At 37.8% G+C, this 25,072-nt stretch overlaps 1 protein-coding gene across 3 annotated transcripts in view; it reads left to right on the forward strand.

Annotated features, from left to right (window-relative positions):
- The window catches only part of DYNC1I1 (dynein cytoplasmic 1 intermediate chain 1), a 314,065-nt gene extending 290,080 nt beyond the window's left edge, over positions 1-23,985 (forward strand). For all 3 annotated transcript variants that reach the window (XM_060632523.3, XM_060632522.3, XM_060632525.3), the window contains 3 exons: positions 1,742-1,882; positions 5,883-6,008; positions 23,031-23,985. In XM_060632523.3, coding sequence (XP_060488506.1) covers positions 1,742-1,882; positions 5,883-6,008; positions 23,031-23,141 — 378 coding nt within the window. In that variant the 3' untranslated portion in view covers positions 23,142-23,985. The remainder of the gene's footprint in view (positions 1-1,741; positions 1,883-5,882; positions 6,009-23,030) is intronic.
- Positions 23,986-25,072: the final 1,087 nt, after the last annotated feature.

A 25,072-nucleotide genomic window follows, 5' to 3' on the forward strand; every position in this document is an offset into this window, starting at 1 on the left:
AGAAGCTATTCGTAAATAGCAAGTTGACAAGTAACTTTACCTCAAAATCACACTGCAAGCATGGTATATGATAAACATTCTGGCATAAAAGAGTTATAGAATATTAAAATACAAAAATGTAAGGCTGATGTCCACTTAATTCTTTCTGAGGTCTCAATATCATATGTTCTTTTTCAAATCACTCCCCCATTAGACACTTCTTGCAAATACAGCACATCTCACACATCTACTGCCTACCCCCTGCATGCACAGTGGCCCATCTAAAATCTTCTGTGTTGCTATAATAGTATTAGAATTGTGTTCATTTCTGAGCAATGTCAAAGCGATATAATTCATGGAAAGAGAAATCACTTACAGTTACTACCCTAACAAATCTTTGCTCTAGGTTTTTGTCTCTCACTGATTTTTCTCACTTTCACATCAGCAAGTGCATTCTATGCATTTTACCTTTGCTACCCATACACATTGGGAGTTCACTCGAACATTTGGAGCTGTTACCTACAGAAACATTCTTTGCACATTCTATGCATAAAGGATTTGATTGTTCATATTGTGTGTTATATTTTTTGATCTTATTCCTCTGGCCTGCACAGGCATTTAGCCGAACCCAGGAAGAGAATACAGACAGCTGACTGGATGAAGAAGACATTGTGGAAAAAAACTCCCATTGTTTAGATTTCTGTCAGAGGATATAAGAATACTTAATTTCTTTTATCTCTAGGGCTTTCATTATCATTTAAATTTCATTTTACATTAATTGATCAGGGATTAGTAAAGCCATTATGCAGAAATTAGAATAAGACAAGCCAGATGGAATGAATAATTCATGAAGTCCAATTACGTTTTATTTCTGGTGTACTTTCAAACTTGCCTCTGACTTCTGTGCTATTTTGATGTGACAATATTCACTGGAAATCAAGAGTGCCATTTTAATTTATTGTATCCCTCTGGAGTAGAAGCATTTGTATGCAGTGGGGGTGTGCTAATGTTTTCCCCCAAAACACCAATTTCAGGGCTGTTGGAAATACTGGGTGATCTAGAAAATGTGGTTCATCATCTGTGAAGGTTCAGGGATTCTACGTTGAGCCACGCCAGTCCACCTGACGAGGCAGAGAAACTAGGGTCTTAGAACCGCGAGATTTTTAACCTCCCAAAAGAGCTACACAAATCCCTTCAAAATATGTGTTCCCATTCCCGCCGCAAAGGAACCATTAAAGTATGAATTTGGCCTGGAGTTGGCCTGGAAGCAGACATGCAGCTACAGAAAAAGACCACGAGGTGGCAGGCGTTGCCTTCCATGCAAAAGGTCCGGGGCCGCCGGGCCAAGCGGGGGCTTCCAGAGCATCCCCGCGGGTCTGATCCCCGCAGGCCGAGCGCGGTTGGGTCTGGGCTCCGAGCGACTCGCGGAGCGTAGCCTGGCGAGAATTCCGAGCTAATGGGCAGCCCCGTCCACCTGCATGGAATGTCTCGTACGCCTGTGTCTGAAACCGCCTCCCCCGCCGGTCCCAGCCCCCAGTCCCCTAAGAGTCCCCCCTTCCCACCCACCCCCTCGCCCCCCGGTATTTATTTATGCCACTGGACAGTTCTAGTCACATTAAAGCTGCGGTTCACCTTTTCGAGGACTTTCATCTCGGGAAGTTTTATGACACTTTGTGAATGTGCAAAGTTTTTAATTAGGCTCGCTAGACAGCCCGAGGCAGCGGCAGCGCCACAAAGTCTTCACGGTCTCTCTGCTTTACAGCACAACAAGCCGCTCTACTCCTTTGAAGACAATGCAGACTATGTGTACGATGTCATGTGGTCCCCCGTGCATCCCGCGCTCTTTGCCTGCGTGGACGGGATGGGGCGCCTGGACCTCTGGAACCTCAACAATGACACCGAGGTGAGCGGCGGCGCAGGCGCCCGAGTTGGGGGGTGGGGGGGGAGGGCTGGGAGGAGGGCGCAGCCGGCCTCTCACCGTCTCCCCCTCTCTCTCCCCAACGGCCTTTTTTGGACTGACCCTTCAACTGCAGCTGGGCTGCCGACCCCCTTTCTTGACTGCTCTGAAGGGAACTGGCAGATGCACTGGCCCCAAATCATTTCATCTCACGTCATCCCCAAACCGTGGCCGATCCTGGACAATGGACGACCCTTCTTTGCAAAAAGCAAAACGCTGTGTGTTCACGCCTTTCCCTGCGGGAAAGGATGCACAGGCATATTTCAGAGCAGTGTTGAAATAACTCCATTGGCAAGCACTTGGAAAAGTAAGCTTTTGTGGACGCTGACTCGAGATTGAGCTTTTAAAAAGGGTTATTTGTCAGTGTTTGCTATTGGTACACTTTCTATTTTAAATTCATAAAAGATGATTCTGTTGACCCTTTATGTTTAGATCCATCCTCCATTTGATTTTTACAAGGTAAAATCATCTTCATCTAAAATGCTGAACTTACAGGCAGACTTTTACAATAGTTTGCAACTCTGAACATGTATGTTAAACTTAGTGTTTGAAAAAAAAGCGGGATATCAACATGTCACATTCAGAGAAGTGAAAAATGGCCTCCCCCCCCCTTTTTTTAAAAGGGGGGAATTAATAATAAGGAAATACTCTTTTTAAAAATTATGCTATATACATTTATGTTTTAAAAAATTCTGCCATGTGCATTTTTCCTTTTGCCCACACCCTCAACAGTACTGAGGTGCTAACTCAGCTACTGGGGAGAAGGCTTGTGTCTTTTTTAACATGAATATTAAATGTCCTTCGATTTAGAAAAATAAAACGTTCTCTTCAGCACTTCCCGGCTTCTGATTCAGGGCACCTCTCCGTAAATAAGAAGGGACAGGTAAGGGGAACAAGCATGTAAACTGTATGTCAAGTGGAGAACAAGAGAAAGGTCTTTTGAAGTGTTTTGAGCAGGAAGCAGCTCAGCCTTTTTAATTAGGAAGCCTATAGCTGGAGGATCTGAGGAGGAGCAGGCCCCCTAGTATTTTCTGTGGGAGGGGGCAGGGAAATATCCCTCAGGTGTTATTATGGAGCCTCTGTAACTTGCAAAATTATATGCATCTCTCACCACTGCCAAATAGTTACATTTTCAAATATTTCAGTTTGAGTCTTTTTTATTTTCTTTTGGCTACAAGAATTGTGTGACAAAGATAAGAGTTATGTGATGAAGTATCTTTGAAAATAAGCAAAAGGCATAAATGTGTGCAATGCCCATCATATTTTGGATGTTGAAATGTTCATAACATTATTGCTCTTCATAGAAAGATGCTGTTATTCCACATTGTGATGGTTTCCCAAAATCTTTCATCACTGTTGATTAAAATCATATTGCTTCTATCTGCTAGAATAAACTCATTCACTTAAATCAACCAAAAGACACACGTTTTCCAGGTTGGCTTAGGAGACCCCTTGTATCAGAAATCAGATTTAGTAGAAATGATGTTTAGGTGATGCCCAACTACGATGCAGTGGAGTGAGTTCTACCCATGCCTTAATAATTCCTATGTAGCTGTTCTTATTTTGTTTGTAGTCTGCTTTCTAGGTAAAATGAACTTAACGTGTCCACAATGAAATTGTCAAAAAGGAAATTAATTGCCAAATATAATTTTTCCCTTCTCTTTCTCTAGGTATCAAGGGACAACCACATAAAAGTTTTGTAGATAAATATTTTTTAAAAATCATTATGGGCCATGCAGATTGCTTAGTTTTGTGGTAACCATAATTCTGCTTTCAGAATGTTGGATTTCTGTTGTTGAAATTACTGTACCTTTAGACCAAGTTATTCCAATTGCTCCTATGCAAGGATAGTTCATATTCACCTACCTGAGTATCACTCCACACAATGTAGTAATTTAGGCAGTAGATAACCTGTCTTTGCAATTAAAATGATTGAGCCTTAAAAAGTGTGAAAATAACTGTGAAAGCAAAGTACAGAAGTAAGAGAGATAGAGTTCAATATATGGATTAGTTTCGTTATAGATTGATCAGCTGTTGAAGGGTCATTATGAGTAAAACTAATAAAATATATTTTATCATTTCCTTCATGCATTTGATACTTTTTTAGCACATATAATAGGCTGTGATAGTCTTTTTTTTAACCATTTATAATACTTGAAATGAAGGTATTTTTAAATGGCTAAAATAGTATTTGTCCCAGTTTTTTATATTACTTAATTCTTAATAAATACGATTCTTTAAAATGTATCAGGCATAATTTAAAGTGTATCAGAAATCAGTTTATTTTGAATGATTAATTTTTAACATTCATATTAAGATTCAACATTTTTATTCAATTTTTGTGATTGTTCATTGATAAAATCTGATGTTGAACAGAGTTACGTTTATAAAGTATGATCCTGTACGATCTCCCTAAATTATGCTGTTAAAAACTAACTCTGAAAACTGTATGGCTGAATCTCAGATTTGTTTTCTGAGCAGCGCACTAATAATAAAGCATATTGACAGAATTATGGCCCATCTAAATTCACATTGTTTTGGCCTTTGAAAGGTTTGGTTAAAAATTCAACCTCCTGCCGGCACAGCAGGCACCTTTATTGTAGAAATTGTGTATTTTTTAAAAAAAATAAATGAGTTGGGGACTTTCGTTTTACATTTTTGCTCACAATTGACATACAGTGATTTAAGCAGGTAAAAGAATTTTTATTGATTTCAAGATTAAGTTTAAACATAGATTCTTACATATGATGGAGTTTTTATTGCTATTTTAAAGATAGGTATTGGGTCAATAATCTCACATAAACAGATGGTTTCAATTCCTTGAATAGCAGAACGCCGGGAGAGCTGAGGCACAGTACGTCGAGTTTCCATCCTAAAACGACCTGTTTAGGAGACACAGGTCTTAAACAGTGGCATGAGATGATCTCTAGGGCCCTCCTTTCACTCTATTTTTTTCTTTTTGTTTCAACATTTACTCTTTTGCTTTTTAATGGCCTGTTGTCATTTCCCATTCCACGTTCTTGGAGAAGAAGCAGAGATGCGATCTTTACATCAGGTATAAAGTTCCAAACTTAAAGACAAGAGTTTACACGACTGTTGATACAGAGGGGTGGGCCCCCTAAAACGTCTTCCGAATACTACGGCTCTTGTCATAAATGCTGCAGGTTCCATTTCAGCACCTCAGTGTATTTCAATAATTAGTATGATAGTAATTATCAGCATTGGCAGGTTTCAGTGTTTGTTAAAGGACATGGAAGGCCTCTTCTACAAACAGGGGCTGCAGTCCATCAGGGTATCAGCCTGGGGACATCTCCAAACTTATAGAGTGCTTCGTCCATCCTGGTACTGACAGGAAGGGGGAAAATAGGAAAAAGGAAAAGAAAAAAAGAAAGAGGAGAATTTGAGGTTTTGAAGCTTTTCCACCTGCACTTTTTGTCTTCTTCTGATCATCCCTTCCCTGATGAGGTTTTGAGGGATCAATACATATTTTTTCCCTGAAGACACACATTAATATGACCTTTATTCCACCATAAACCCCCTTCCTGCCTTTTATAGTATCCTTAATCTTGGTAAATCCTGAAATCTCTCTCTCCATCGATCCATAAATCATGACCTGATCGTGAAGTATCACATTTAGCTGCTGTGTTTGTATGTTGGATGTACACCCTGCATAATCCGGAGAAATATTTGTCACTCATTGCCCATTGACTATGGAAAAAGACTCTCCCTCTTTTCCTTTTTTGTTAAAGTGTCTCCTCTCTACCCCTTAATTCAGTGGAGCATATGATTTAAGAACAATGAATCCTTTTACCCCTGCACAGGGATGTATATTACTTCATGCACATGAAGGCAGTGGTGACTCACCCAGTTAAACGTATCATGGTAAATTTGTGTATCTAAATTCATATTCAGAGATTCTTTATTGCTGTTGTAACCTCTTTGACAGGTCCCGACAGCAAGTGTGGCCATTGAAGGGGCTTCTGCCCTAAACCGTGTTCGTTGGGCTCAAGCCGGGAAAGAAGTTGCCGTTGGAGACTCAGAAGGCCGAATTTGGATCTACGATGTTGGAGAGGTACATATTTTTTGGTTTACAGGTTTGGGTGTTTTGGGTTTTTTTTTTTTTCTTTTTCCTTCTTTTCTTTTCCTTTTTCTGTCTTTTCTTTTTCTTTTTCTTTTTCTTTTTTTTTTTTTTGACTTGTGTGTCTAAAGATCTAGTGAAATTATTGACATGACCTGTGGGCGACAAGAGCCCTCTCAAGTGCGTTTGCAAATTTCCACTGACTTCAGTGGGAGTTTGGTAAGACTTCCTTAGGGCCTAATTTGGTCTTCTGTCTCCACACATGGGCCGCTTTAGTTAATGATCCAGGCTCTTTCAGAGAGCTATAGAATTCCCACCCATCCTGTGATAAAGCATGGCACTTCCCACCAATTTCACGAGAATGGAAAGTTTGTCCAATGCATCATGCTAGCATTGAATTTGGAATTTGTTAAACAAACAAAAAGTCCAGTTTTCATTATGTTCACTTAAAGTGTATACTATTACTCTTTAGTTAAAATGTAGCCAATTAAAGAGGCTGAGGTTGTGCTCCCTTCATAGTATATATATTAAAGAAGCTGAAGTGAATCCGAATTTGTACTATTTTCATGATATTCAAAGTTATTCTACAAGATATATATCTCTGGTATAGCTACATTGTATTACGTACATAATGTGTTACATTATATATGAAGTATTCCTGAACATCATGGCACATATCAAAGAGCAAAAATCTATATCTTGTATTTCAGATAAATCTCTTTAAATTTTTATGCTATCTTTATTTAAATATTACATTATCAATCAATTGTACTTAAACGTATCTATTTTTACTAAATGGGAAAGTGTCGACAAAAGCTTTCATTTGCAATGAGGTTAAAGAATTTTTTCCTTAAAGACAAAGAAAATATTGAACTTTCAAGCAAAACAAAACAAGAGTGCTGTGTAATGCTATTCTGGTGTAATATGAATCTAGAATTTGCATTCCAGGGGAAAAATGTACCACATTTGTATGTATAACACCCTGGACCTAGGAAGTACTCTGTGCCTGCCTGGTGGATGGGTTTAGCTGATCACACTGACAAGGTTCCGTATGGTTTCATCAGTCAGCATTCTGTACATTTGGCAGAGTCCCGGATGGTTTGTCCTACACTGCAACGATTTATTATACACTACTGTATGTGGGGTTGATTATGTTGAAACGAACTAGGTGTTGTTGTTGTTGCTGCTGCTGCTTTTAATGCAGCCAGAAAGAGAAACTGAAGGACTCTTGAGATGGGAATTTTCTATTTGGGGATGTGCACTGCTAAGTAAAACATTCAGAAACCTCTCAGCTTTACTGCATGTTATCTATTTCATTAGACACCTCCTTAACCATTCCCGATGCCACAAGCTGAGTCATCCCAACAGCAACAAAGACTCTGTTAATATTCATCCCCAGTGGTGAAGATACAAATGGTCTGGTGACTATTGACGTAGTTTGGAGTCTTTGGGAAAGAGAATACCTTCTGAATCAAAAACACTGCCAATGGTTTTATAGCAATGTTTTCTTCAATGATTATTCTTTATATTCAATGCATCTTTTACACTGTCTTCATCAAAATAAAACTAAGCAACAACAAAAACCTCCTTCATTAGTTCATTTACTAAAAAATTAAAAAGCTAGCAAAGAAGAACATTAAAAAACAAGGTTTTTTTTTCTCTCTTTTGTTTATAACAAATGTAATTGTGGGAGAGAAATAGATGTGGAGGCATGCTCAGAGATGAAATGGCAGAAAGTAGATGAAATTTAAACTCCTTTCTCTACCTCCCTTGCTTTTTATACATAATGTCACTTAATCCTCTTAAGATCATATGCAACAGTAATGTTTTGTCCAAGAGGGATGGAAAGTAGAATAGTTTAACAATCTGGTCTGTTTCAAGAAAAGTTTTTGAAAAATCTTTACGTTGACCACAGATATTTTATATATATATGTATATATATACACACACACACACACACACACACACATATGTATTTGTTGTTATCTATATGTAACATATATGTATAATGTATATGCACGTACATACATATATACATACACACAATCCCCATGCAATAAGAAAACACAATATGACATATATACAGAATGTTCTGTAATAAAGTGATTTTATAGCCTGTGGACAGAATTACTCAAATATGACTCATATTTTAGGAGCAAAAAATGATTTTGCAAAAGTTGCCTTGGCTGATATGTGGCTGCTAAAACTTCCTTCTAGGTTGCTATCATCATTTCGAAATTGTAAAGTGTTGTTATACTCATATTTCTACTATCGTAGTGGCAGGTCAGCCTGGTTTTCATTTTTGTATTATTGCTCTTACTTTCCTAAGTGATATTACAGACTATAGAAATGTCTGCAACTATAGACCAGTCTCGTCTATTGTCTGGAGTCTAGACAGACTATAGAAAAATCTCTGTGACACATAATAGGCCAAACAATTTGTAGGGTTGTTTATCCCTACAAATTCACTACCCGGAAAAAAAAAGGATATACTATTTTATTGAGAGTAGGTAATATTATATAATCTTCTAGTCCTTCCCTGAATGACCAAAAAAAATCAGGATAGGCTTATACATTTGAACAGTTTTTTTTTTCTGTATTGTTTAGTCAATACACAAAGCAATCTATAGCTCAGAAAAACTCAGACTTAAGATAATTTTGTCTTCACTGTAGTTTTTTTTTCCTAAGTATTTTTGAAAGGTATTTACAAATGTAGCTCATATTTGTTTCTTTGGAAAGATAAAGGGGAGAGGTCCTTTTCTCTTTGCTCATCTCTAATGCCTATTCTAAATCTCTGAAGGCCAACTCTATATATAGAGTCTCCATGTACTGAAAGGGAAGCGGAGCTTAGCTGAAGTCCACTTCTGAGAGATGGCAGATCACTTCATGGGCAAATGCCGCCATTATTGTAATTACCGCTGTCTCGTTCACCAGTCTAGAACTCACAGAGCTCAGCTGTACTTACAAGAGAAGGGCACCCTCTGAGCAGTGTGTCCTCAGCCTTCCAAATCACCTAAACTGCAGAAAGCCAGACAGAGTGTCTTCACAGCAAACTGGCCCCATTTAGAATTTGAGGTCAAATCTAAGGCTCGTGCATGGGTGACAAGAGGGAAGGGGTTTGAGCAGGAAGTGATTTAAAAAGGGGAAAATATAGAGAGAAAGAAAACATATGGCATTGAGGATCAAATTGCTAGTAGACTGTGCTACCATTATCTGTATTCAGAATTGGTCCTCTGGTCCCCATTAAAACTGAACCCCTCACCAGGGTCATGCTGGCCTTTGGATGGAAAATCTTGCTTTATGGAACCCTCTCAGAAAGAAGATGAAACACTTTTAAATAAGCCTTATAATACAATCTGCACAAGAAAGTAAATGGTAGTTTCTAGAGTATGCTTTGTTGATCCATTTTCTTTGAGACCTCAGTACACTGAATAGGTGTCTGTCTGCAGGAAGACACCTCACGTTCATTTCTCCCTGGTTGATTTGAGGAGAGGGAGGGGGCAGCAGGCTCCCTCTCACCAAGGTCCTATTCCGAGAGTGAGGCTGGCTTCCTGCTTCATGCTTGGGTTACCTGTGCAGTCTCACAGGTGCTGTACATAGAGGTTCCTTCAGCTTGGCTTCATGCTTGGCTGTCACCGTCTTGCAACCGTTCAGAAATTTTTCAACAAGGCACCCCACATTTTCATGTTTGCACCCCCCCTGCAAAATTATGTAGCCAGTCTTTGCCACAAGAGTATTGTTCTTAATTCTACTCATGATGCAAATCAGAAATGAAAAATTATGGCCTTGACCTAGACTGTTAGGAAAAAGGAGAAGTCTTTAGAAAGGTGGTCATTTGTAGCACATGTTGTATGATCTTATTATTACTTATGTCTTAAGACTATTTAAAAATGTTGAATGGAATAGCAAAGGCTGTAGATTATAAACATCATGAGGCCCAGAAGAACAGAGCTGAAACCGTATGGATATTCTCATTCACTCCCCATACCCTTGTTTTGATCATACCGTAATTTTAACCGAAAGTATAATAGAGTTTGGGGGAAAGATCTCTATGATGCCTACTACATTTGGAGTGGAGAGGGACAGCCTTTCTCTGTCACTTAATTGTCACACCATCATCAAGTACTGCCTGATAAGAGACTTCTGTGACTACCAGTGGAGATGTCCCCATTCAAGTCTAGGTAGACCTGCTTCCTCTGAGACCTGATGCCCAACCAGAAGAGCCATGCAGAAAGGGACTTGGGTGCCACCGGTGGTTAACAACCGTCTGCCTCATCTCCTGTCCCAGCTGAGGCTGCAGCTGCCACCGGGAGTCTCAGCACATGATCATGCCCTCTTCTATTATATACAATTATCTTCCATGACTTTTAAGATGATGGCAGAGAGAAATGGCCCGAATCCAGATTTGCTGATGCAATTTATTATGAACTTCTGAAGGGGTAAACAGGATTGTGTATGAGCTCACTGAAATCACCAGATTGAGTATGTCCATCTGCCCCCTACCCCCTTTTTTCCTTTTTGTTGCATTTAAATGGCTAAGGTATGAGTAATATCTTGGGGTATATGACTAATGAGGTAAAGTATAAAACAGCAGTGTTTTCAGGTAGGCCACATGATGCTTTGTTTATATAGCACACATTTTTGGTTGTTTGATTTCAGCATTGTAGCTGGAAAATATACTGCACACATTTATTTTCACAGACAGGGGTCTATTTTCTTTGCGGAGCAGGTGCTCAACTCCTATTAGCATAAATGGAAGTTATGTGAATTCAGTGAAAGACAGAGAAGATCCCTTTTATTTGGCTATAATTTTTATTCTGTTTGTGCATCTTAAAAGTTATTAAAATAGACAGTGCTTGCATGCACCATTTAAATTTTCTAAAATGTAAAGTTAAAGATGAGCCTCGCTCTTGAATAAGTTTTGAGGATCTTTCTCTTCAAACTGTGGGATGCAGTCTGTTTGTTGTGAAGCTGTATGATCCCATTCAATTAACTGAAACGCGGAGAAGATAACAAGTCATAAGTTAACTACCAATATAACCTGAAAATACTGTGTGTATGCCGCTTCAGAATACACCCAAAGAGGACTGTTAATCATTGTTGGATTTTTTAAATGATGTGTGAACACACATATTCTAAAGAATTAAAAATAAGAATTACCCACCACCATGGCTCCTTTACTGAAGAGCAAGCTTTTATGTATGTATGTGTGTGTGTGTGTGTGTGTGTGTGTGTATATACACACATGTAGCTGATTTTAATAGTACATGGGCCAGTGAGTATAGAATTATTCACGTGTCCTGATGATTGATAGTCAGCCTATCTACCTGTCTGTCTTGCAGATGTGTTTTATAGAAAGCCCGTTGCTATTGTTAATGCTTCAGTGCTGTCACATAGATGGGCTGTCATAAATATCCCCTAACAACTATGTTTGCTGCTTATCTGAATTAGTTAGAATGCTGTTTGCAGCTCCAGTTTAAAAAAAAGCAGTTTATTCTCCACCTCCTGTTATTTCTTTTTCCATTAACCTCTTCCAGGGAAGATTTTGTTTTCAGTTGTGATAAACACACATAAGTTTCAAATCCCTGATTATATTTCTACAATAGCCAAATGATAAGATTCCAAAGTCATTTTCAGCTTACAGCAGAACTTGAAAAATAAAACGGCAACTTAAAAACAAACTTGGAGACGAATAAATCTGTGCACCCTTAGCTATTATTGGTTTGGTATCCCACGCACTAATTACCTAAGGAAACATGAATTCATCTTTGCATTTTAACCCTGAACTTTGACAGCATTTCAAATCGCTTGTTTCATACGACTCTTTGGGGGCTAAAAGAATAGCAGTCATTTTATTACAGATTTCAATAAATACAGTAAATTGGACATTTGTTAATATATTACAAGGGTCTTGCAAAATTCTTGGAAAGGAAAACTGCAGGTGAATAGGAGAGATTAAATGTACCTGCACGATTTAAATCTTCATCTGAGTGTATTTTAAAGCTCAAATGAAAAATTAGGATGACAGTTTATTTGGGATCCCAACAGGAAAAATGGCCTGTGAAATACACTTCAGAATGGTAGTCCAGGTGTAATGTCCAGGGACTATTAAAAAGTGCCTCAAACAGTTTCTGTAGCCAGCCAGCTAGCACAGGGATAAAAGAAAGCAATTCGATCAGCCATCTCTCTTGCACCTAAAATATCAGTTCAGTATAGAGGCATCTGAGAAACTGGCAGTGCTGAGAGTGCAAAAGAATTTGACGCAAAATAAATACAATGCGTTTCTGGTTTGTAAGTGGATTACACTTAGTCGATAATTGTTTGCTTTGTGGAACTACTTTGTGTTTGCCAGTAGGACAGGGCCTAGGTCAGTTTTCCACAAGAAGTGTGTGCCCTGAATATAAATAATCCCCGCTCCGTGGGGAAGGGGTGTGCAGAACACAACATATGAAGTTTAACTGAGATTTGGGGGTTAATTCAAATAAGAGTCCCATAATGAAAAAGAACTGGATTTGAAATCAGCTCATTTAATGATGGTGCTTTATGAAGGCTATTATCCCCCGCTGATGACGAAGCTGAGAGCATGGCTGAGCCTCCAGAAGGGAGAGGGAGCTGGGCTCGGGTTACGAAGGTCCAGTTATAATCGCCCCAAACACTTGTGTTTCTCATTAAGTGAGTGTGGCCACAAGTTGCTAGATTCTTGAAGGTCTTTGCAAGTCCTGGCTTATTCTTCAGTGAATAAACAATATTATTTTCTTTAGCCGATGCCAAACACTTCTTCTGATATCCCTCCATGGAGAAGAAAGGACTTTGGCGTAAGTTATTCTGTGGTGCCAAACATCCAGATAAAAACTGAAAATCCAAATACTTAGTTCTGTCGACAATATCTAGATATTCGATGACATAGAAACAAAGCATTGGGATTTTCAATGGCACTTTTCAGTTTTCACCTGAATTTTTAATTGCCATAGCCACAGCACTGTGCAGTTAAGTCAAAAAACACCAAGGCATATCCGTATGAGCAGATTTGGGGTGCTAATAAATATAATTACATAAAATAAGCTACTTTGAAGTAATATATTAATTCATTTTCTTGTCATAATAAATTACATGTATTTGAAATAAAATAATTTGGTTAAAATGTAAGATTGTAATTTTAATATTAACTTGATTTCTTCTAGGAAAAGTGCTTAATTGAAAAAGGAAAAAGAAAAAGCACTATTAATTCCAATTAATGTTATAATTACTCATCTTATAGTGAATGTAGTAGTCATGGTTTTCATTTTGATAATTATATATGTAAAAGACTGTAATTAAACTAATTATTATATAAATAGTATGCTTATTCAGGTACATTAGTTTATAAAAATGAATTTATAGGATTAATATCTTTTCAATCTACTTTTTCTCTGGATTGATAAGAAAATACTTAACGACTTTTATGTATTATGGAGAAGTTGATTTGATGGAAAGAAAACCCTAATATCTAACTTTATAAAAACCAAATTAATGTGTGCATAGTAATTTGCAATATTCAATGAAACTCATATATTCCCATTTTGGTGATAAATGGCCTATGAATATAAACCTTCTGCAACAAGTACCAGTTTGTATAATTAATCATCTTTATGATTCTTCTGTGATTTCAAACTGTCATCTTCAATAGCAGTTTGGATCTTGAAGCAGTCATTAATTATAGTGTTAAATTTTTTCATGGCTGACAAAATTGTTTAGTTTTAGAATTTCAAAACTGCTAAATTTTATCTTGAAAAATTACTGCTTAGAACAGTAGCCTCAAATCACAGCTTAGACCAGCCGAGCATGAAGCGGCTCCAATCATCTGTGAGGCTAGATTAACACTGGCCTGGATGGAAATGGAGAGTTGTTTGTTTCTTACAGGAGTACAGGTGTTACTATTGGTGCATCTAAGACACGATAGGAAATCAAGTACCTGCCTATGCGTGTTTATGTGTAAATATTTATGTTATATAGGTGGGACTTGCAAAGTGAGGGAGTGAATCATTCTATTCTAATTTCAAAGAAGGTTTGCATGGATTTCTGAGAATGTCAGCTATCAGAACATCTTCTCCATTTTAAAACATGAATTATTTATCATTTAGGAAATATCAAAGCTTAACATTGTTGAAGAAATTTTGCACCCTTCCTTTTTAGGGTGGCAGATAAAACTGATCAGTGGTCCATTCCCTAAGATCTTTCTCCCTCATGGCCAGCTAATAGTTTCTCAATATGTAGATGAAATATTTCATTTTTATTTATCTTAACATTAAGGAACCTTTGGTAAAAAAGTGAACGTGTTCTAGTAGCCTCAAAACCAGCCACCCTTTTGATTTAGATTTTTTTTTTTTTTTTTCAGTTTGGCAGCCCTCCTTAGGTTAATCACATTCCTCAGTAAGGTTTTTCTAATGTTTAGAGTGGCATGTCCACAGAAACATACACAAAGTAGATACTTAACAATTGTCTATTTGAGTGGGATAGCCCAGCCTTGCACAGTGCCTGGCACATAACAGGCACTCTATAAATATTTGGGTGAATGTTTCACACGTGAAAGTTGAAGGTTAAGGGAAAGCTTAATTGTGTGAAGCATTCAGAATGCAGCCTCCAAGTTGGCTATCGACTGATGGACAGGAAAAATAATCCATTTAACTATGTTTGCACTGAGCAGGATATATAGAAAACATTTTAAAAAGAGGGCTTGTCCTTCTTCCCCAATCTCTATCCCACTCCCCCGCCCTCTTGTGCTTTTAAAAGTGAGCGATTGGCCACTAGTGTAATGAAAGCCTAACAGCTGATTCAAATAGTTGTCAAACCACTGGAAAAACGCTTCCTTTTCATTGTGCTTTTTTTGGACACTATAGATATGGTAAATCATGAACTACATTATAAAAATACCTCTTTTATGCCCAAACATTCAGTAGGAGGGAATGACATTTCTTTTATTACCTCGGTAAATGTTTCTAAGGTGTTTAGCAATAAGCTTTCTTTTTGTCAAAACTGCTTAGATGCAGTGGTTGCTAGGAATTTACTAGAAAACCTATAGTTAATAATATCAGGAAGAGAAAGGATATATGTTTAGTCAGCTAATATGACAGACTAGCTTTAGTAGCCCATGCTTTTTTCATTTCCCTGTCATTTTCTTGATCTTTTCTGTTCTAGAAAAAGAGTGGTAATTGAAGTTTTAAAAGTTTGTTTTCCATTATTGCCCATCAGCCAATGTTTTTAGCACTTTTTCCATCTTTTGGACAGAGGAATAGATTGTTCCAAATAATAGAAAAAAAATAATGCTTAAGAGATTTCTCAAGAAAAAAGGATGAGATTTTAATACAAATGTGAACAAGGTCGTCCGTAGACCTTAGTAAATTAACTCTTTTCTTCAGCTGTGTGATTTTTTTCCCTCTCCGCAGGTAAAAACTCCAGAATTTTGTCATGCTTCCTATAATGTGAAATTTTAACATGAAGAAGTGTTTATTTTTTAAGAATAGTGTTTCAAATTATTTCCTTCAATGGTTGCTGACTTATTGAAATTGATATAGACCCATATTTATTACTATTTACCTTTGATTTTATGTCTCGTCCTTCTTTCCTTAATTGGGTGGTAATGGATTTTTTTTTAAAGTAGTGTTCTAACCTGCTATAAAAATCAACCACCCATTTAAAGATACTAGAGAAGAGAACTTTGGCAGAGAGATCTCAAGCTTCACGGGTGGATGAGGGGTCCCTTAGAATAGGATTTTATGATAAAATAAATTCTTTCTTTCTTCACCAAAAATAGCCAAATAATCATCAGATTACTCTTGGTTTGCATGCTGCTAAATTTCACAGAAATTTTAACCTACTGACCAGGAACAGCAGATGCTACAGAATGGAGACTAATGTAACTTCTACTTTCTGGCCTTCCCTAAAAGTGCTGTAAATACTAAGTTACCACACAGACTATCTTTTTGTGGTGGAATACTGCAGTGTATTTACCCCTTCTGTATACTGCATTCTGGCTTGGAATTTTGGTCCGTGGTTTCATCCGTTGTTACCAGTGATGCTAGACTCCCCCAAGAGTTAAATACAGTGGAGCTTGTATTTATGTGAAGCGAGTAAGCTTGGTCTTTCCAGCGGCTGTTTCATTGCATGTTACCTCCCACTTTGCTTCCCTCTGTGTGTGTGGCAAAGGGAATTGTCCTAAGAAATATCGGCTTCCTCTGAACACAAACGTGTTACCAGTAAATCCACAATCTCCTGATTTGGGGTGCCGTTAATAATTGCACTTTTAAAAAACCTTTTAAAGCTTAGAGGGGTTTAGTCTCTGTGGAAACCCACATTCGCTTCCACGGTCTCTGTAAATGCATTAAAAACAACAACAAAAAACCAATGCATATTAAAGTGAAAGGGTAATTTGCAAGATATCTTTTTAACAGAAAACTTTAATTTTGGGGTTCATACAGAAGTTGTCATTTACCTGTTCATAATCGATGGCTAACATAATCGTCCCAGGCTTTTTTATAGTGACTCCATTTAATTAAAAGATTACAAAGATGCTGATGAACCACACATCGATGGAATACTAGTCCCCAAACTTGGAGGCCTACTCATTTTCATTTGTTTGCCATGCTTAATGTGTCTGAGAAACCAAACTGAAATTACGAAATAGCTTTCTGTCTTAATTGTCCAAGATTTTTAACCTACTTTTATATAAGCAATGCTCGAGACATATTTTTACCATAAAAAATTCAGCATTGAGCTGGTAGGAGTTACTGCAGATAATGCAGCTTTTTCAAATCAGCTGCCAGGTACTATAAACCCCTTAAAATTACTAACAAATGAGGGAGGCTTGACTGTGGACTGTTCAAAATTGTTAGCCATGTGCTTATAAAAAGGGACACATGAATGATATTTAACCCTGGTCATAAAAAGCCATTTGATTTTTATAACAGCGTGTTCAGTGGTTACAAAGCTTTATAACTTGAGCTAAAAATTTAGAATCCCACTGTAGAAAGTGCCATAACAAGGACAGAGCTAGGGGAAGCTGGATTGGCGTACCTGAGAAATTAAAAATATGCATGTATATGTAGACATATCTGTGGATGTGTATATTTACAAGGAGTAATTATACTTTGATTTTTTAAATGAGCAATAAAAACTACTCTGACAGAATTTTTCTTGTGATCTGAAAGAACCCTTTCCTCATATCCAGCTCATGAACTTTAGGTATTATTAAAAGTATGACTATTTAGGAAAGTATTTGTGTGGGCTTTCAAGAAATCAAATGTAATAAAAATAAGGTATATTTCTAAAAAGAAATGCAGCTCTATACAGGTGAGAAGAAGGAAATGGAAGAAAGAAAAGGAAAGGAGCAAAAATTACCTCCCCCAAATGGAAAAGAGAATAAGCATTAAGGAAAAATAGGGAAAAAACCATCATTTCCTCCAGTTTCATAATGTGCCAAGCACTGTGCTAAACCCATTATATTTGGCAGTGGAGGGGGTGTGCATGTGTCTTATTTAATATTCGCAACACTCCTAGGAGATGGGTCTCAAAATTCCTTTCTCACAAATGAGGAAGTTAAGATTGGAGATGTTAAAACAGTCTTCATACGGACATACTGCAAGTAAGTGGCAAAGCAGGGAAAGAAACTGTGATCTGGCTGATACTGGAGGTGGAAAAAGTCAACCTTGGCTCCACTCTTAAAATTTAGTTATTCTGCAATCTTTGCCTGTCTTTAAGTGCACCAGAAACCCAGGCCAGACACCTAGTGGTCAGGCTAGTTTTGGGGGGGACGGGCTGGGGCAGCATCCAGAGGTGCCCTCTCTTCCGTTCAGGCAGACAGGAGGGGCAGATCCATGAAACAGCCTCAGAAGTAGGGAGTCGAGGGGACTAAAATGATCAACTTCGATAAAATTTCCACAGCTTTTACACTTTTGCTTTTTATTTTTGACCTTTTATCTTCTAAGAATCTTAGAAGATTAAATACAGTCTTTAGATTCTTTTAGCAGGTGATTCAAAACACTTACTTGCCTGCCATTCTGCCAGTAAGCTGGCATTTCCTAAAGGGGCGAGGCTCCTGATTGGCCCATTCTACCGTGTGAAAGTTAGGCGATCTTTAGCAAATCATTTAGCTCCCCGGTCTTCTATTTCCTACCTGTTAAAAGAGGTCCATGCCTTGTTCCTTAATGTCCTCACATAGTAAACATCAGAATTATTTTAAGAAAATAAAAACAAACCCACAAAAATGCTATTGAATCGATATGCATGCCATTTACATATATCATTTGGAAGAACATGTTCAATCTGAGTGACAGTTTAAAGAGAAAGAATGCATGACTATTCCATGAAGAACTCATGGTATTTTCTTCACTTAGATTACCTCTCTCATCCTCTTCACATCTCTGTTGATAAATGGGTCAGACACTATCATCCTCATTTTACACTTGAGGCAATGAGAGGTTAAGTGCCTGACCATTGCCAGTACCAAGATGAGAACGGGACTTAAGTCTCCTGTCCAAATCTGAGCTCCATTTTACCTCCTCCTTATGGCCAAATTGCTACCTCAGAAACTATCTATGTTCTTAGTTCCCTCGGTTGTAAAAATAGGCTCATATCATATCTATACAAGGTCATCACTCTTAGAGGGAAGATTTTATCATCTCGGGAATTAGAGCCATGAGTGCTTGTGGCATAAAAATGCTTTATACATTTCACAAAAAAAATTAGAAAAGTCTTCTGGTAGGGGGTGTGAATGGGCTTGTTGGGTGCACCTTGTACATGAAGCACTGGGAAAATCTGAATCATCCCTGACCTAGGATGTGGACTTTGGCAGATGAATCTGAAGGCAGAAAATGTTTCCAGATCCACTGTGGTTCAGTACAATACTGGAAGAATTTTTACAAATCCTTCTTTATGGTATTCCCTTGATATAACAATGGGCCATTTCCTTCACAGTGCTTTTTTTCTTTTAATTAAAATTATTCATCATGACGAAAAACTTGTGACTATTTTTCCTATCACGAAATAGAGATTGTTCAAAAATTATTCTAAACTGTTTTTTTCAAGTGGAAAACAAATCCACAGTGATGCTCTAGGTTTAGCCTTTAATGCCTTGATGGAAACTTAAAGAGATGCTGAAGCCTTGTCATTAACATGCCATTTGCTTTCCTGCTACTTACTTGACACACAACACACACTGGGACACGTTACGGTTGTCACTGTAAGAAAATAAATTTTAGGCTATGCATGTTTTGAATGTCAGTGAAGTTAAAAAAACAAAAAAAACAACAAAAAAAAACCCCACCTGTGCAAGTATTCACACATTTTGACCTAAGAAAATATTATTCACTGCTGTATCTTTAATCCCTAGCACAGTGCCAGGCATAGAGTTGGTCCTCAGTCCATGCTGATTGAATGCGTTTGTGTTCTGGTTAGAAGAACATGAGAGCAGTCTTACTCTTTAACTAAGAAACATGAACAAAGAATTTTCCTACTTAATGATTAGGGTATTACTGGATTAAAGATGTCCTAGAGAAAGTCTGAAATGAATTTTTGCTCTTGAGCCTCCAGCTATTTGTTTGTTTGTTTAAGTTTATTTATTTATTTGGAGAGGGAGAGGGAGAGAGAGAATCCCAAGCAGGCTCCATACTGTCCGCACAAAGCCTGACACAAGTCTCGATCTCACGAACCATGAGATCATGACTCGAGCTGAAACCAAGAGTTGGATGCTTAACCGACTGACACACCCAGGTGCCCCCTTTCCAGCCATTTCTTTTTTTTTTTTTTTTTTTTTTTTAAATTTTTTTTTCAACGTTTTTTATTTATTTTTGAGACAGAGAGACACAGAGCATGAACGGGGGAGGGGCAGAGAGAGAGGGAGACACAGAATCGGAAACAGGCTCCAGGCTCCGAGCCATCAGCCCAGAGCCCGACGCGGGGCTCGAACTCATGGACCGTGAGATCGTGACCTGGCTGAAGTCGGACGCTTAACCGACTGCGCCACCCAGGCGCCCCTTTCCAGCCATTTCTAATCAGAGAGAACCAGGTTAGAAAAGCCAGGAACTGCCAAGGATAAGAGGGACAGTTCTGTCCAAATGGATGCTGGTTACAGCCACAGATGTAAAATGAAAGGATTGGTCTTCTTGTTTGTTAGGACCCCTGTTTGATCTTACCTACAAGTAATTCAAATGCCAAAAATTGTTACTTTGGGTGTGGAAACAGCCTGTGAATGCACGTTCACACATTCAAGCTAAGATTATTCTTAAAGTGCTTCCTGACGGTGATACTGAATTCTAAAAATGGGGCAGTGTGCAGTTCACCTTCTAAATCTAACATTACAGTCATCGTGGCTTATTTTTATAGTCAACTAAATGAGAAAGTGTAATAGGATGAGGTAGGTAAATTTAAGTTTCTAGAAGCTGTTGTGTTTGCACTGTGTGTGACTCTGGAATGTTTTTTGTTGTGGTTTTGTGTTTTGTGAACCAAAGCAAACTAACATTTTTGTGAAGTTTATGGTATTCTAGACAGAAAAATACTTGGCAGGATTTTTTTTTAAACTTCTAATATTTCCAACCTAAATGGAACTTTCACAGATCAAAGAGAGGACAAGATATGTTAGAATACTATTAACGCTTTTGTGAGGGAAAACCTGTACTTTTAAGGACAGGTGTTGGTATTCTAGTACTATTATTCCCATCCCTGGGGAAAAGCTCAAATGTAGTTCCATTGTAGGGTATTTTTGTTCCTTTATTAGAAACATTTAAATCTGATAAAATTCACTTTCAACCAGTTAGATATGCAACTTAAATGTCATAAATGATACTCAGTTCTGTCTCAAACTGTATCTGGGCATATATTCAAACCTTAATGGCTCACAGTCTTAATTAGTATCGTTTCTTAATGGCCTTGCCATTACTACTGGATGAAACTATGTGAAACATATTTACCTGTTTTCTTATTTCAGCATATAGTTTCTATATATTGCTATCAATAAAACATTATGCATGGCATCATATGTTAACTTGTACCATTTCAACCAAGAATATACTGTTACGTTAAAGAGCCAAACTCCTAGAGCAATATACTCTATTCTATATTGTATAATGTATTATTAGTGAGGACTGCTTTTTTCCAGGACTTAAAGTTATATGAAATTATGAGGTGCCTTAGCTAGAGTTTGATTATCCTTTATGTATTGGAAAAAGTCATAATCATGTTATCATGATTGGCTTTGTCTCTTCCTAGGCTTTAGTTTTGTGGTTCTTTTTGGGAGGACTTGTTAGGAGTTGGAGGAGAGAAAGGAAGTAGTGAACCTATTCTTTCATATAAATATGATACCAACCCTTTGCTGCTCATGCTTTTTGTTAGCTCTTTTGTAGTAGCATTTGAAGTTTGAAGGCCTCATTTCCCCAGTACGGTATTTTCTAAAATTGAAGAGAAAAATGAAGATCGGTGGAACCTAGGAAAAGAGCTCAAAGTAGGGAAAATGGACTGAGCAAAGGGGGTAACAGTGTCATTCGATACTATTGTGAACTTATGTCATTGCCTAAGAAGAAATTTGAATTCATTTCAATAACTAGGGAAGTAACCATTCAAAACTCATTCATATGACTAAATGAGAATTCTTATTGGTACTGCATTTCTCAAAATCAGTAGAACTTATTCCCCTACCTATATATCATTTCCAGAATTATATTACTGAAACATTTAAACCTCAGTACTAGAACACTAATTGCAAGATATACTCTGTAGACTGCTGATCACATCCTCCAAAAAGTTGTCTTAGCATCTGACATTATCATCCCCTGTAATAAAAATGTTAAGTTCTAATCATTTAGCTGTATATAGTAGGTAACTTTTCAGCTATAAAAATGATCTCAAAGCTTAGCTTTATTTGCTTCCTGTTTTTTATTTTCAAAAATGTATATTGAGACGAATGTGTTATTAATGCTTATAGAACCTAGTACCTATAGATGGATTATACCCTCTTACAGGGCAATCCTCTAAGAAAATCACTCTACATCCTACATCAATTTTATTCTATATAAAAACCATTCAGACTTCTACTTGATCATGCTTCTCATCATCAAATACTTCTCTACTCTATTCCAAACATTCGCAATGTATCTTTAAGCAGTTCATTTCTGGATGCTGTGTAGAGAAATCACTATCCTTTAAATCAGCTAACAGAATTTATACATGTAGCTTGTATCCGGTGGGATTAATTTTCTCCTCACTGAATTGTGCATAGAAGAAGATATGCTTTGGGAAATTTTATAAACCTCCCTTTTTTGGCAAACCAGTATAGGATACTGTCTAGAGATGCAGATACTGGAGTTAGATGGCACTGGCATTGATATTTGCTAGCTACACAATCTTAGATGATTTAATCTTTCTGTGCCTCGATTTCTTCTTCTGTAAAAAGGAAATACCAAGATTACCCTACCTAGGGCTGTGAGGTATGGGTTAATACATGCAAAGCACTTACAACAGAACTCTTGGCAAATGTTAGCTACTTATCACCATGTAAGATCTTGCTGAAAAAGCCGTATCATTATTTCATTGTAAGATTTCTTTGTATATGTAAGCTATACTTTTGCCATGCATATTAGCACATTAGCAACACTTTTAAGAAAGGATCAATAGCATTGACTTAGAAAGGCAACACCACAGTTATTTCAAAATCCTAGACAATTATATGCAGTTTTTATCTGCTATGTTCACTTTAACTCTGGTCTTATGATGAATTTTCATTACTGAAAGTTCTTTAACTGGCTACTGTAATAGTATAGTTTACAAAAGTTTTTTTTTTTTTTAAAGTTTCATAAATTCCATGAGTGACTTTATTCTCTTAAGTTGTCAGTTTAAGAGCAACACTTCAGGGCCGATTCAAGGAAGACGAAGATCTGGTTTCCTTTATATTCCAAGGGAAATGGCTGCTTCAGGAGGAACAGTCCTGTGGGCGTCAAGGCTTTCAGTCCTTTAAGATCCCTTTTTCACCATTTTCCATTAATCGCTTTGCAGCTTGCAGTTCCCCACAATGATGAATGGACCCGATTTGCCAGGACCCTCGTGGAGATTCGTGCCAACAGAGCTGATAGCGAGGAAGAAGGCACCGTTGAGTTATCTGCCTAATGGAAACCAACCATCCCCACCCTAGCCCCCACCTTCGCCTTCTAGAACTCAGCTCTGCGGTCATCGATTCCACTTGTATCCAGTGTCCATTCAGTAACAGTGTTGTGTGACATTTTGGGTGTCATATTGTGCCAGCTTTGCTCCAAGTATTCCAAATGTATCCCACCCTGCTTTCCCCTGACCTGAAATTCACCAGATCATTTCTATCTTTCTATTTGTCTCAAAAATGGGGGGGGAGGGGAGGGGGAGGCTTTACGGGTTTAGTTGTTGCCTTTTAACTACTTAGTAGCTGTATTTAATAGCTGGAAACCTCTGGTTAAATTTGTTCTTACATGCACTTCTGGCATAGTCCTATTAAATCCATATGAAGCCAGATATGATCAGGTGCAGATGTGGCTTGCTTCATGATATGGCACAGGGCCAAAGACTTGAGATGTGGTGTTTTACATGGTGACTCACATTATGAACGGATTTACTAGAAGAACATTGCTGCTCCTTATTTATTGTGGTGTGCTGCATGGAACATATTGATTTGAAAGCATTAAAATAAACGATCCTAGAGCATGTGCATAATGAGAGGACTGTATTGTCTCTCTGCTGCTGTTGAGGTTACATTAAGTTCCAAAGAACAATTACAGTATGCCAGTTCCACGGAGGACAAGAAATCTTTAGAGGTTCGTTGCAATGAACGGAATGAATTTTAATGCCTATTATTTCTAGGTACTTTGACAATATTTCAAATATAGTTGACCATTGATACTTGTCATTCAAGCTAACACAGTCCAACAAGAGTCTGTGGTTCCTGAATATGACACCAGTATTGCCAATAAAACGTTCCAAACCAGGTCTGCACCAGCGTGGATAAATCCTGTGCTTGGGGAAAGACTGATTCGAATGTTGCTATGACAAGGAGGTGGGGGAGATACATTAGGGCCATGTTAAAGATTGATAATGAACTTATAGGCAACCAGCCTGGTTGGACTTAAACCAAGACTCTGGTTTTATTTTTATGAGGGAATGTGTGCGGTTTTCTGGAAAGCTTTCCCTTATCTCCTTTACCCGAGCCACTCTTGCCCCAAGACGGTCTCAAATGTTAAAATAAGAAAAACAGGTTAAGATGGAGATACCAAATGGTCTACATATTTCTTTTTAAAAAATTTACACCGTAAATTTATGTTTCTTGCTATTGGACTTGGAAATATGTCTGTAAACAATTTTAACAGAAAATTTTCTCAAAAATCATTTCATGCCTAGAGAGAATTAAAACATCTCAAGACAGACTTTTAGTTTTTCAGGGAGATAATCCCCATGGTGGTAGGGACTCCTTGAACTGTGAATTTCTTTTAAAAATAATGATATGCTTTTTCTTGAAGTGCCATATGGTATATAGATATTGAAATTCTTTGAAGGCAGGAATTAAATTTTTAAAAATAAAATATGAGGGTCTTAAATAGGTTTAAAAACAATCCAATAAAAGCATGAGGGGGAAAAAAAGTCTCTCAAGCTTATACTACACGACCAAGAATAAAGCAATAACCCATATGTAGCTATTACAGACCAAACTCTGAATGATTCCATGAGTAAAGACTGAAAAGTACAAAGGCCAGAGCGCCTTGTAGTAAGCACGTGAAACATTACATGAGTTTATATACATATGCATCCCACTATGGTAGCTGGTCTCCAAAATAGTCTTGCATAGTGCTGTTCCATGGGGAATCTGGGCTGACCTGGTATAAATGATGGGATATGGAGGAAGTGATGCTGTGTGGGGTCCAGGACACGGTTGTGAGAAGACTTATAGCTTCCTTCTAGGTCTCTGGGCATACTCATTCTTGGTCCCTAAGCCAAGAAGTACAAGTATCTGTAAAAGAAGCACAACTATCCTGAGACCTCTGGGCCACACACAGGCCTGAGGTGACCATGTAGAGGCC

The sequence above is a fragment of the Panthera onca genome, chromosome A2 (genome assembly GCF_046562875.1).
Source record: "Panthera onca isolate mPanOnc1 chromosome A2, mPanOnc1 haplotype 2, whole genome shotgun sequence".
NCBI lineage: Eukaryota > Metazoa > Chordata > Mammalia > Carnivora > Felidae > Panthera > Panthera onca.